The sequence below is a fragment of the Planococcus citri genome, chromosome 1 (assembly GCF_950023065.1).
Source record: "Planococcus citri chromosome 1, ihPlaCitr1.1, whole genome shotgun sequence".
Lineage (NCBI taxonomy): Eukaryota > Metazoa > Arthropoda > Insecta > Hemiptera > Pseudococcidae > Planococcus > Planococcus citri.
In genome coordinates this window covers 83,415,451-83,430,749 of record NC_088677.1, presented here as the reverse complement: position 1 = coordinate 83,430,749, position 15,299 = coordinate 83,415,451, and the positions used below count along the sequence as shown (strand labels likewise).

The following is a 15,299-nucleotide window of genomic DNA, read 5'->3' as shown; positions in this document are numbered from 1 at the left end:
TATATTTTTTGGATGCAATTGATTTCTTGTTCCAAACATGATTGATCATACCTACGAGATTAAATTTTGCGAATTCATTGATTCTTGAGTTCGATTAATCGATTTTCGATCAGAATCGATTTCTGATCGAGTGGTATGGTCTCCGTATGAGATCGATTTTTATTTTTTTTAAATTTCAAACATGTTTGATCATGAAGAATTGCCATCGAATTGATTTTTGAGGTGTCGATAAATTGATTTTTGATTATAAAGTGTATGAAATTGGTGTAGACGATCAGATATTTCAAATAAATCGATTTTCAATCACGATCAATTCTTCGATACCTATTAGGTGTATTTTTCATTTTTGAGACCAATTTGATTTTTCATTTCAAGCATGTTCGATTATAGCAGGTCAAAAATTGCAAATAAATCGATATTTGGGATTCGATAAATCGACTTTTGATTTGCAAATACGTCTGCAAGGCTAAAGTTAAGTTTTTCATTTTGAAGATGATTAATCATATAATATGAGATCGAATATCGCAAGAAATCGATTTTTGAGTATCGATTATCGATTTTTGAATAGGCGGTGTATTTTTGAGGTGAAATGGATTTTTCATTTCAAATATGATTAATCATAAATCAGATTGAGAGTCACGCTTGAATCGATGTCTAAGATTCGATTAATCGATTTTAGATCATGATCGATGTGCGAGGGTAAAGTTGAGTTTCCCATTTTGAAGATGAATAATCATGCAATATGAGATCGAATATCGCAAAATAATCGATTTTTGAGATTCGATTATCGATTTTTGAATGGATGGTGTATTTTTGAGGCGAAATGGGTGTTTCATTTCAAAGATAATTGATCATATATGAGATCGAATATCGCAAAATAATCGATTTTTGAGATTCGATTATCGATTTTTGAATGGATGGTGTATTTTTGAGGCGAAATGGGTTTTTCATTTCAAATCATATATGAGATCGAAAATATCACGTGAATTGATGTCCAAAATTCGATTAATCGATTTATTGATTTTAGATCATGATCGATTTTTGAGGCTAAAACCGAGTTTTTTATTTTGAGTATGATTGATCATAACTATCATAAGGTATCAAATATCGCTAATCAATCGATTTTTGGGATTCGATTTTTCAATTTTTGATCATGATATAGGTTCAATTGATTGATTTTTGATCATGATTAATTTTTGAGCGTGAAATTTAGTTTTCCATTTCAAAGATGACTAATCATAGCCCGATCATAGGTGGGATTGAATATCGCAAGTGAATCGATTTCTAGAGTTCGATTAATCGATTTTCAATAAATGGTCGATTTTTGATGGGTGGAGGAGGGAGAAGCGGGGTTATTTTTGAGACTACATTTGGTTTTTTGTTTCAAGATTGTTTGATTTTTTATGTAGGGTGGAAAATCGCGGATGAATCGATATTGAAGACTTGATTAATCGATTTTTGATCGCGATCAATTTCTGATTCGTAAGTTCATTTTTGAGGCCAAATTGATTTTTAATTTTCAAGATGATTGATCACATGAGATCGAAAATCACAACTGAATCGATGTTTGAGATTCGATTATATTAATCGATTTCTGATCATGGTCGATTTTTCATTTTCTAGCCCATTTTTGAGGCTAAAACGAAGTTTTTTCTTTTGAAGATGATCGATCATTATGGGGTCGAATATCGCCAATAAATCGAATTTTTGAGGTTTGATTATCGATTTTTGATCATGATTGATTTTTGATTGGGAAGTGTATTTTTCTAGCAAATTATTTTTCAATTCAAACTTATAGGATTGGAAATCGATATTGAATCGATTCTTGTGATTCGATTAATCGATTTTTGTGATTCGATTAATCGATTTTTTGTGATTCGATTAATCGATTTTTGTGATTCGATTACTCGATTTTTGATTAGCAAATCTATTTTTGAGTTGAAAATTGAGTTTTTCATTTCGAAGATGATTGATCATAAACGGAATCAAATATTTCAGATAAATCGAATTTTAGGGTTCGATTATCGATTTTCGACCAAGATCGATTTCAGATCAGAAGGTCTATTTTTGAGGATAGAGTTCATTTTTCATTTCAAACTTGTCCGATCATATAAGATCCAAAATCACACATTGATCGATGTTTGAATTGTTTGAAATTCGATAAATCGATTTTTGGCCGTGATCAATTTTTGATTTCCGATTCTATGTATTTTTGAGGCTAATAATTTCCTTATTTCCATGTTGAATGATCACAATGAGATCGAATATCGCGAATGAATCGATTTTGGGGTTCGATTAATCGATTTTCAAAAATGATTAATTTTTGATTAGAAAGTGTGTTGTTAAAGCAAAAATTGAATATTGTATGTAGATTTTTTTTTGCACACAATTTATTGCTATTGATTTCAATTGATTTTTCAGAAGTTTAACTGATTTAATTTTTCTAGAAATTTGATTTTTTCAATTTTATTTTCAAAAATTTTAGTGTTATTCATTCATTTTGTGAACCCCTTTGAAATCGTAACACCTCTTTCATTAATGAATTTTTCTGCGATTATTTCTCTTTTCGATTCCAAGTGCTCAATTTTGGGAGCTAAAATTTTGATGAATTCCCCCCCCCCCCTCCTCCTCAATAGAAAAAACATGAAAGTAGGTCTATACGAGTACATTATTCAGGTTTTAAATAAAAAATAATCGTTTGGGAATTTGACTGAAAAAGTATGTAATCCCAAAATTTTGGGTTTTCAATTGAGGTAGCTCATTTCAAAGGGATCTTTCTCCCTCCTCTCCTCATCAATACGAGTCAACCATGCCCCCTCTGCACTTACCTAGTGCCAAAGCTAAAATACCATCCATTAAATTGAACGTCGTGCCAGCAACGTTGAAATTCCCATACAAAGGAAACGGGTAAAAGTAATTGCTGCCTATTCTCCAGCTTCGATTTTTCTCCACATCGTAAACGATCAACTTGAACGCAGTTACATCGGCTATATATAAATAAGGATCGGTGCATAATGTGTCTCTGGTATCAATCGCAATGGTAACTAGTAACGAGTCTGGATCTAGAACATCTTGTGGTATTTCGTATCTTCCTGAAATGTCATCCAGAGGTATAAGTATTAACATTTATGCGAAATGTCGTAATTTTGAAATTTACATAAGCCAGCCAAGTCACAGATTGCATTAAATAGATATACCGATTAATTTATCTCCGTTGTTTAAATCGTAAGCTAGTACTTTTGGAGGACACAGCTTCCTGGGGTTTGGACTGAAGTTTTCTACTCTGCCCGAGTCTAAGATCCATAGAACTCCGCATTTGTCTACCTGCGGCAAAATGAACATAAATTACGTGAGAACATATACATAGGAAGTAAAAAGCGATCATTAGAAGGTCCGAGTTACGTCAAGTTCAAATTCGCCAGTCCTTGTTTAAATCACGAATAAATTGGCAAAAGTCGAGACTGCGGAAAGAAACAATCCATTTGCTAATGATCCTATATTCTAATAAATGACAGATTAACTCGAATCGAAACACATCACGATTCTGTGCCAAAATCTGCTTCGTCATTTCGTTAATTTACAAAAAACCAAATCGAACATCAATCAAAATGCAACCAGAAGCTGATTTTTTCACTCTCGAGAATCGTTAACAAGCTCCAGACACCTATTTAGGTACCTTGGACTCGTAATTTGTTATAAATGTACCGTCGATTGATGTATAATAAATTATGGCATATTATTTGAGCGATAGGTACCTTGGTTCTGTACACAGATGTGATTCCAGTCTCGCAGTTGTCTTCTCGTTGCGTCGACCAATTTGGAAAAGGTGCCAATAAAGTGGTATCACCTCTTTTGGTATTCGTCACTGTGGCTACGGTGACCGGTACTCCAGATTTGAATCTTGGTAACGTTACAAAAACCCTTCTTTTAGCCGGACTTTTATATATATTATTACTATTATGGCCATTGTTGTTGTTGTTGTTGTCGACGACGAATATCTTTTCACGAACTTCTGGCGGGTCTGAAAAAAACAGAAATAGAAAATGAAAGTTTTTTTTTCTTTTTTAATTTGACCAATATTGATCGTGTGCCCCTCTTCGTGATTGTATGTATAGCATAATAAGAAGTAATGATAGGTATTTGAGTTAGGTATATAGAGACAAGACCTCCAAGTATGTACTTTCACACGGTTGGATGATATTATAATAGCCGGTAGTGTAGAACTGTAGACGCGTCTTTCCTCGTGAAAACGATTAAAATTTAAATACCAGAGTAGCTAATGGCCACCTTCGAAGCGATGTTAAGTTCACAAAACACAAACTGTAAACGCAGTTCTCACACTGGCCATTTGTTCTATGTACTAATTTTATTTGCTTATCAAATTAGCTTAGTTAATCGGTTCGTAGTGAAATATATTCGCGTTAGTACGACGTAGGTACGAACGACGATTCTCTCCAGTTTACTTGCATGGATGTGAAAGTTTTTGAAAGAGGAAATGCGTGATTTGCGTGTGTTTTGAATTCGGCTGAGATTTACTCGTAGTTTTGTTTACGGATATTTTGATTGGGTTGGTGAGCATTTAGAAATGTAACAATTGACAAAATTCACACTGAGCCAGAATGGTCGTGTAAAAAAAGGTGTTACAAGTTGGTGACAGAGAAAATAGTCCAGCATATGACGATAGGAATGATCGCACCCCACCCCCCCCCCTACACGATCCCATGGGATAACTTTTTTCAGTCAAAATCGCAGATTTTGCTTTCCAATATGGGACTAGTACGAAATTTTTTGAACTGGACAAAGCTAGATTGAAAAAGCATGCAAAAATTCATCACCAGCTGAAATTTCAAGAGCTGAAGTGCATTTTTCGATTTTTGTTAAATTTTTGAAAATAAAAATTTAGGTCAAAAATGAAGAAAAAAATCAAAATCACCCCAAATTGACCTACAGAGCTAAAATTTGGGATATACTCTATTTTCAACCTGCCAAATCGATTGGAAACGGTATCAAACTGTTTTGAGCAGTTTTGGAGCTTTCAGCAGATTTTTGAAACTTGAAATTTCCACAAAATTTCATCGAATAAAGTTTGAAATCCGAAATTCACGCAGGAGTTCAACTTGAACAATTATTGAACACACTATTAAATCGAATTTTGGTGAATTTAAGAGATATTGGAGCCTCCCGCAAATTTTTGAAAACTTTTGGAGCTTTTAGCAGATTTTTGAAACTTGAAATTTCCACAAAAAATGTTATCTGATGCACTTGGAAAGCCTAAATTCATTCTGTAAACTACGAGATGAGAGTGTGAGGAGGGAGGGGGTTGTTGTCTGCAAAAAAACTGAAAAATGGGGAAGAAAAAAATTCGAGTAATCAAATTTTAGATCGAAATGTGATTTAACCCTTAAAGATATGGCCGAAAGTGTGCTCAAAATTATTGAAAAAATTGTTCAAACATTTTCCACTTTTGTAGACACTTCTTTCTCCCCCCCCCCTCCCGACATAGTAAGAAAACAAAAACGTTGTTTATTTTGTAGAAAAATATTTTGGACTTTTTTCTTCAAAGAATAATTATGTAGATGAGGGGGTGCATACAAAATTGAAAAATGGGGATGACAAAAACTCGAGAAATCAAATTTTTAGATCAAAAAGTGGTGTTTAAAGAAGCCCGAAGCTTGCTCAGAAATTGAGGAATTGTCCGAATTTTATTTCAAAAAAAAAAAAAGTTCGTCTTTTTCGAAGGAAAGGGGGAAATGAGGGAGTGTCTAAACTGTCTATAGACAGAATTGAAAAGTAGGAAGAAAAAAGTTGAAAAATCCGAATCAAATGATACTTTACTACGTATAGAAGCCGACAAGTCTACTTAAAAATCGAGAAATTGTCCAAATATCAAAGTGAATGAAATAAGAAATGACATTTGTCTGAGAGATTTAATCACAGGTATGATTTTTACCTCGAGAGAAATGAGATTTGCTTTTCTTGGAGTGGGGGGAGAGAGGAGGTAGCATCTACAAAACTGAAAAATAGGAAGAAAGAAGTTGAGAAGTAAAATTTGAGGACATTTTTCTCTGAAATCTGAATTAGTAATTTGGATGAAGTTTGATTTGATCTAAAATATTTTTCTTAGAAAGAATAAGTTACGAGAAGAATAAAATTCGAATACGAAAAGTCACGAAGAAGTGAAGACTGAAAATTGTCAAAAATCTGGGAATTATTGCAAGATTAAAAATGTGGCGATGGAACGAAATGAAAAATTATATTCGTTGGGATGATTATTGACTTTTAACAAATATTGTGAAGAAATGCCACTTTTTTACCAATAATTGCCAAAATTGCCAGTACATATACCAGTCTTGCTTTTGCAATTTGGGGCCAAATTATGCTTCTTCAAAAAAATGACTTTTCTGTAATTTTCAACTTTGACCCTCCAAACTGCAGGGGTCAATTCTAGCTCCCAAAAAAACCCCATTCCCCAAGTTTGACTTTATTTGATCGATTAGGACCGGTTCCAGGTCATAAAATGTAAAAATCACCATTGTGCTGAAACTTACGATAAATTAAAAACTGCTGGCCTACCGCAAATAGCCCATTTTTTACAAAAATTTGGCTAAAAATCCAGTTTTTTGACTCTGGAAGGAAGTCAAATGGATTTGGAAGGCTTAAACCTGCAAAAGGCACTTAGGGTACATCCTCCCAATGTACTGTGAAAATTTGGACCCTCCAGGGGCATTTGTAGGAGCTACAGGGTGTTCTAAAAGTTGAAAAAAAAAACTTGAAAATAGCTGAAAAATCCACTTTTTCACCCTGGAGAGGGGTCAAATGGGTTTGGGAGGCTGAAACCTGCAAAATGCACTTGTGGTACATCCTCCCAATGGACTGTGAAAATTTAGACCCTGTAGGTCAATTTGGAGGGGCTACAGGCTGTCTGAAAAATTGGAAAACGCGTAAAATAGCAAAAAAAATCCACCTTTTTGATCCTGGAGAGAAGTCAAATAAGGTTGGAAGGTTGAAACCTGCAAAAGGAACTTCGGATATATCCTCCCAATGTACTGTGAAAATTTGGACCCTCTAGGTCAATTTGGAGGCGCTGTAGGTTTGGCTAAACGTCAAAAAACACGCAAAAATCCACTGTTTTGACTCTGGAGAGGATTCAAATGGGATTGGAAGGTTGAACCCTGCAAAAGGCACTCAAGTGGCACCATTCCATTGTATTCTGGACATCGGGGTTCCCTAGGTGAATTTTAATAGTGATTTGGGGGTCAAAATAGGGTCAAAATCAGCTTTTTCCTCCCTTAAATCGGGTGGGAATGACCTAGAAAGCTGAAATTTGAATATGTTGTTCACAATGGAGTTACTCACCAATGGTATGAATTTGAACCATTTTCATCAATTTGAGGCCAAATTATGCTTCTCCAAAAAAATGACCTTTCTGTAATTTTCAACGTTGACCCTCCAAACTGCAGGGGTCAATTTTAGCTCCCAAACTAACCCCATTCCCCAAGTTTGACTTTATTTGATCGATTAGGATCGGTTCCAGGTCATAAAATGTAAAAATCACCATTGTGCTGAAACTTATACTTAAAGTAAAAACTGCTAGCCTACCGCAAATAGCCCATTTTTTACAAAAATTTAGCTAAAAAGTCATGCCTTTTGCTTTTTGCTGAAATTAACAGTCTTATTCTTTACCAAAAATTGAAAAAAAATTCGTTTTTTTTTGCAAAAATTATCCAAGTCTTGTATTTTAGCAACAATTGCTAAAAATGCTAATTTTAAGTATATCTACACAAAAAATAATGAATAAGTAGGTAAAAAAAAATACAAGTACGCTTTTTTGAAAAAAAAAAAATGAAATTCCTCGCTTTTAAGAAATATTAAGTAACATTTTTTCACAATTGCTAAATATTTTCCCAATTTGTAAAAAAATTATCCAAATAGCCTCGTTTTTTGCCCGATAATTTATTGGAAAAAAATGTCACTTCTTTTATCTATAATTCCCAAAGGGTACTATGCTTTTTGCTGAAATTGCTAAGTTGTACTTTTTGCTGAAAATTGTGAAAAATTCTGGCTTTTCAACAAAATTGCTAAGAATTGTACGATAAATCAACAAACGTCGATAAATCTGACTCAATATTGAAATGCATCAACCAATTCGACTGACTAAAAACATAACGACTTAAATAAAATAAATGAAAATATTTATTTTAACAGGTCGTTGACCTAAATCAACAGACCAAACAAATACGCAAAAAGAGCAAACGCTCGATGACTTTCTTATACGATGAACAAATCAATATTAACGCGAACGAACTTATTAACTAACGAAAACGACGAAAAAACAACGATAATTTAACAGCCAACAGTTTACGCGATTTTACGAAAAGAACAAAATTTCATTAAAAACATAACCAGCGATATTTAGAATTCGCGAAACGATTTTTATTTTTTATTTAAAAATAAAAACTAAAAATTACCGAGCATAAACGTTACGGTTACGGTACCAATTTTGCCAACACCCCACCATAAAAATATTTTCACTAACACGCGTACCATTTAAATAAACGTAAAACTTGTTGCTTCTTATCAATACCGGTGTTTTGTAAACACTACGATCAAAATATTTTTACAGCAAAATTTCAGTTAAACTATACTTATAATATATAAAAATCTACTCGAAAACTTAATTTAAGCGATGAATAATGACTCACAGAGTCTGTCGAATACGGTACGTGTCGTGGCTTTGGTTAAAATATCGGCAAGTTGATCCGCCGAAGATATCTTTTGCAAGTAAATGATCTGTTTGGTGACTAAATCACGTATATGATGATAACAGACATCTATATGTCTGGTACGTTTTGATTCGACCGTATTCGCAACGGCAATCGCTGCATTCGAATCGCAATACACCGGTACGGTATCAATACGAACTTCTAATTCGACAAACAGATTTCGCCAAGACAAGACTTCCTTTCCAGCTGTACTTAACGCGACATATTCAGCCTCACACGACGAAAGACTTACACAATTTTGTTTCTTGACTACCCAGTCAATTACGTTACCGTAATGTAACACAAAAATTCCAGACGTTGACTTCCTATCTAAACAATCACCAGCGAAGTCCGAATCTACGTATACTCGTACAGAGTATTTATCGACTACTTCAGGTATTACGTAGGTAAGTTTCACGTCTAACGTACTACGTAAATACCTTAAGATACGCTTACTGTATTCGAATAGCTCCTTATTTGCCAAGTGCTGGTATCTGCTTAGAAAGTTTACAGCAAAAGCAATGTCAGGACGTGTTCCTCTTGCAATGTAGCTCAAACTTCCTAAGAGACCACGCACTTTGGTTTCGTAGCTTTTATCGAGCTTGAGATTTGTAATCTTCAAGTTCGGTTCCATAGGAGTTGAAATACTATTCGAATTAGACAGCCCGTAATCATTGACTAACTGCTCGATATATGAATTTTGATGAATTTCTAACTTTTCCTTACTACGATTAATTTCCATTCCAATGAACTTCTTACATTGTTGCAGATCTCTTATTCCAAAACGCTCATTCAAACACTTGACCAACCACTCAATAAGACGATCGTCGCAACCTGTAATTAGAAAATCGTCTACGTAAACGACAAACACACAACGAAGAGGATTTTTTTTCGTCGAAATATACACACGGATCAACTTTGCTCCTTACGAAACCGAGCGAAAGTAAGTACTCGTTCAATTTTGCGTTCCACGATTTGGGACTTGTTTTTAAACCGTATAACGAACGTTTGAGAATATATACGACACCTTTCTCTTCATTTGTCCCTTTCGGTGGGTTGAACATAATACCTCGATTTATATCTCCATTGAGAAATGCCGTACTCACATCTAGCTGTCTCAACTGCCACTTGTTGACCATAGCTAGATTGAGCATCGAGCGTATTATCGGTTGATTAGGTGTTGGCGCGTAAATTTCATCCAATTCATAGAAATGATTGTCTTTGAAACCACGCAACACCAATCTAGCCTTAAATTTCACCCCACCATTCGAGTTGATTTTTTTCTTTAAAACCCACTTACTGTCTACTTTCAAATAATTCTCTTTATTTACGCTTTTTTCAGATGCTGAGTACCAAACGTCCTTGATCTCCATCGCCTTTAACTCTTCATCTATCGCTACACGCCAAAATTTCGACTCAGGACCGTTTAAAGCTTCTTCATACGTAAGGTCATCGACCCCAGCAAGTGCAAAACAAGCAAAATCGTCGGATCGATCGTCGGTAGCTGAAGTATCAATCATACTACGATCAACGTGTATTTCACCGCTACGTTCGGCTTCGCTTAACTCATCTGGGTTTACCCAAGATGAGCACCCAGGAGCTGGCTCTACCGAACTACGTACATCTTGTTGATTCGTAGGTATGATATCTACGTCATTTATACTTACAGTTACAGACGTTTTGATCAAATGATCGTTGATGATATCGTGTATCTTACGCGTTTCATCGACTTCTACACAACTCGAATTCGTGAATTTATTTCGTAAAACATCGTACAAAACATAACCTGTCTCAGTAAAACCGAGTAAAACCATATCGATCGACTTCTCATCAGTTTTCTTTCTCTTTTCAGGTGGTACCAGTACTCGTGCAACGCTTCCAAACAATCTCACTCTCGATAAATCCGGCTTTCTACGATTCCACAGCTCGTACGGTGACAGATCGTTCAAGGCAGAATGCGGTAAACGATTGTACACGTAGTTTGCCGTGTAAGCAGCGTAAAGCCAGAATTTATTCGTTAAACCGCCTTCGTATAACAAAGCTCGCATTTTTCCTTGGATGGTTCGGAAAAAACGCTCGACGGTACCGTTATGCTGCTTCTCGTACGGCTCACTGTTCTGCATAGATATGCCCTTTTCGTCGACAAACTCTTTAAAGGTACCTCCGATAAACTCACTAGCGTTGTCGCACCTTATACGCTTTACCTTCGTATTCCATAACGTTTCACTAATATTTACATATTTTTTTAGGTAGGCACCTACTTCGCTTTTACTTCTCATTCCGAACGTTACTCCCCATCTCGTACAGTCATCTACGAAGCCAATCAAATATCGCTCGCCTTCTAGTCCTTCTGTAATAGGACCCATTACGTCAATATGGACAAGATCGAGCGGATTCGGATACCTATACCTACTTGAATCGTAGGTATGTTTCTTTTGTTTTGCTTTACAGCAAATTTGACACTGATTGAAAGGTGGACAATCACATCCACGTAACTCAGGAATCTTATCTAGTACTGTCTTGCTCGTATGAGCCAACCTACGATGCCAGATGTCACCTTCACCTTTCAACTTATTAATCTGTTTTTTATTTTTCAGATTTACATCACTGTCACTAATCGTACCGGTATTTCCTATACCTACACTAGAAACGTTCGAAACTACAACTCCAGAATCATTACCTATCGTCGTCGAAGTATTACCTACATTTGTCGAGTCGCTATTATCGTTTGTAATCAACGCAGATGAATAAGAACAACTTGAATACAACATGGGAGGTATGTTTATTAGGAATTGAATCGTATACAATCCATTGTCATTTAAAACTAATTTTGACACTAAATTTCCCGCAGGATCGACCAAACGAGGATCTTCATCGAAGAAGAAACGATAACCATTCGCTACGATTTTCGACACGGACAGAAGACTAAAAGAAAGACTAGGTACGTAGTATACCTCGTTCAACCAATAGACGTTTCCGTCATCGGCTAAGACTCTCAATTTACCTACTCCCTCTTTCATCAGAGAGACCTCACAATGAGCGGATTGCAAACTCTCGTTTACTTTCCTCTCATCGATCAGGACTCCGGGATGTTTAAGAAAATGCGAAGTCGCACCACTGTCGACGACAAACGTGATGAAATCGACGCCGTCGTCGTCGTTTGTCTCGACATACGCGTTTTCTTCACCGAGGTTTAAAGCAGTCGAGTCACCTAAAAAATAGTTCGACCCGATATTTACGTTACGCGAATTTCCGAAATTAGATATCGCGACACTGTCACCGAAACTACTACGACCGAACCTATCTTTCACGAATTCATCTACGATATTACACCTACGACTATCTTCTAACGAGAATTTTTCTTTTTTCTCCGTAGGCGACGAATACAGACCTAACGCGATAGACGGACGAGGACCTGACGAACCGGACGAACCAGATGGACCAGACGTACCCGACGTACCACTCGACGAACCGTTACCACCGTTATTACGCGACGATTCACCGTTCTGTGGGCAGTTTCGACCGATATGCCCAGTCTGATTGCAACGATAGCAAACGATACTTCCCCGAGGGTTGGTATCGTTTCTATAATTCCCTCCGGCGGATCGACAAGACTTGGCCATATGGCCACGTTTGTGACACTTATAACAGGTACGATCTTTGGCTTGAACGAAGCCATTACTACCACTACGATCACCGTTACCGTTCGACGAATTACCGGACGAGTTCGAACTACGATTACGCGATTTATTACGATTACGATTACGATTATTTTTACTATTACCGGATTGATCGGACGCGGCCATCGCGGACCCAGTACTTGTCGAACTCTTCGAGGTCGAGGGGTTCTTCGAAGCATCTTCTAAACTCAACAATAATGATGAGATCACTTTTGGATTCGGATCTCCGGTCGAAACGTGTATTAAACCCCGAGCAGTCATACGCACTGACTCATACTTGGGCGAATTGCCCAAAGCATTTATCAGATACGTATACGTTTCCGAAGCGGTCAACTTTACATCGAGACTTTCCATATCGTTGACCAACGTGTAAAATGCTTCGAGGAACTCCTTCGGACCTTTGTACATATCGATGACAATCTTCGAAATACGAGTTCGACAATCGATTATCGCTGCTTGGTTTTCTGCTTGGTACAAGGAGTTGAGCTCCGTCCAAAAGACGTACGGGTCCTCGGTCTCCTTGACCAATCGGAAAACGTTCTCAGCTACGTGCCTAATTAAAATTTCTAAAGCTTTCGCTTTTTTACGCGGCGATAACGAATTTACTTCAAGAATCGCGGTCTGAAGTCCTTTGGCTGCCAAAATAACCTTTATTTTTCTCTTCCAGGACACGAAGCCCGTACCGCGAAAAACCATTGACTCCATTACACGATTGTCGCCGGCACCGAACATACTTTCACTCGACGAATTACTCGAAATAGAACTTCTACGCGAATCACCGGAACGCTCGTCGTCGTCGCTACTATCGTTACCAGACTCGTCGTCGGACGGACCAGGAGGTGGAGGAGGTGGAGGACCGGAAGGTGGATTAGACGGAGGAGGAACGGGATCAACTGGGATCGACGGATCGTTGGAAATATCACCGGAACCCGACGAACTTGGACCAGCTTCGGTATCACCTGCTGACTCAGATACGTCTACGTTTACTTTACTCTTACTTTTCGACTTCGGTATACTTTGTTCTGGCTTTTCTTTTACAGAAAAACCACGAAACTCAGCGCTCGATTTACGCTTATCCACACTACTATCGTCGTCGTCTACGTTGACCGATTTTCCTGACCGCAAGTAGGACAGGACTGTCGACATTTACTCGTCGAACACTACACGTACCAATACGCTGAAGCTACACAAGCCAGAAAATTTCCACACAGGACGTCGAATTGCGAAAACAGAGCTTTCACGAACTACGCTCTACGCTACCATGTACGATAAATCAACAAACGTCGATAAATCTGACTCAATATTGAAATGCATCAACCAATTCGACTGACTAAAAACATAACGACTTAAATAAAATAAATGAAAATATTTATTTTAACAGGTCGTTGACCTAAATCAACAGACCAAACAAATACGCAAAAAGAGCAAACGCTCGATGACTTTCTTATACGATGAACAAATCAATATTAACGCGAACGAACTTATTAACTAACGAAAACGACGAAAAAACAACGATAATTTAACAGCCAACAGTTTACGCGATTTTACGAAAAGAACAAAATTTCATTAAAAACATAACCAGCGATATTTAGAATTCGCGAAACGATTTTTATTTTTTATTTAAAAATAAAAACTAAAAATTACCGAGCATAAACGTTACGGTTACGGTACCAATTTTGCCAACAAGAATTATTGTTGAAAAAAAAATTCCAAAGAGTCTCATTTTTTCAAAAAGTTTTCAAAAGTTTTGCTTTTTTTTACCAGAAATTGCAAAAGCCCTTCCTTGTACCTATTAAAATTTTCAAAGTCTTGTTTTATTTTGCTAAAAATTATTCTTTTTTTTTGCCAGAAATTGCAAAAATATTCTCACTTTGTTGACAAAAGTTTCAAACAGTCTTGCCTTTTTATCAAAAAGTTTCAAAGTAGTACAACATTTTTTAAATTAAGGACCAGAACATTCAATTTATAAAGTTCTGCGTTTTTTTTGTGTGATTTTTTTTCAATAAAATATTTTGATTATGTTTGTCTCAATGTCTCTTTTTTGGTCACTTTTCGAGCTTTTTTGGTTACTAAAGTTACTTTTTTTTGGAAGAGGTCTGAGAAACCAGTTTCAACTGAAGAAGTATTTTTATTAGAAAAGTCGAGAATTCTGCTCAAAAATTGAGGAAATATCTGACGTAAATAAATATTAAATGAAAGTAAATTGTAAAATATTTTTGCCTTTTTGTGTGGGAAGGAGAAAAGGAAGCTGCCTACATACGAGTAATTAAAAATTGAGGAAGAAAAGAAGTCAAAAAATCAATTTAGAACATGTTTTTCAAGTTGAGAGATCTGCTCAAAAATTGAGAAAATATCCAAGTAGGTAAAAAAAAAACATAACAAAGAAAATTAACGAATAATATTTTTTCTTGAGTTGTTGGGAGGGGGGGGGGGAAATAGTAAAGTAAACCAAAACACTACTTACTTTGCCAAACGTCCACATCCAAAATGAGACAATTTTCTGGAATATATTTGCCAGTGCGTAGAGCAGTATCCCTCGCTTGCAGGCTGGGAAACGTGAAATCCGCCACTTTCCATTGGTGTAAAAGGTGTAATTTGGAATGCGCTGACGGCGGCGGTGGAGGTAATTGAGCAAGTACGCCGCTGATGTTCCTTTGTAGCAGTATGTACAAAATTTGCAACACCAACAACAAACGATGATATTTTAATATCACATAATATGGCACCATTTGGAATCTGCAAACAAACAAAAATTCCAAAAAAAATCAAACTTAACGTCAATATACTTGTCCATTAATTATTGTTATAAATTTTCCCAGTGGAGGGGGCATCTTCATCAGTACGAGTAATGATTTTT

The 15,299-nt window shown here is 36.3% G+C and overlaps 1 protein-coding gene across 2 annotated transcripts in view; it reads right to left on the bottom strand.

The window, feature by feature from the left end:
- Positions 1–15,299, bottom strand: part of LOC135838159 (protein yellow-like) — a 68,120-nt gene that overhangs the window by 6,867 nt on the left and 45,954 nt on the right. For both annotated transcript variants that reach the window (XM_065353778.1, XM_065353769.1), the window contains exons 2-5: positions 14,907–15,178; positions 3,756–4,021; positions 3,198–3,324; positions 2,829–3,092 (exon numbers count right to left, since the gene is read on the bottom strand). In XM_065353778.1, the coding sequence (XP_065209850.1) occupies positions 2,829–3,092; positions 3,198–3,324; positions 3,756–4,021; positions 14,907–15,171 (922 nt within the window). In that variant the 5' untranslated portion in view covers positions 15,172–15,178. The remainder of the gene's footprint in view (positions 1–2,828; positions 3,093–3,197; positions 3,325–3,755; positions 4,022–14,906; positions 15,179–15,299) is intronic.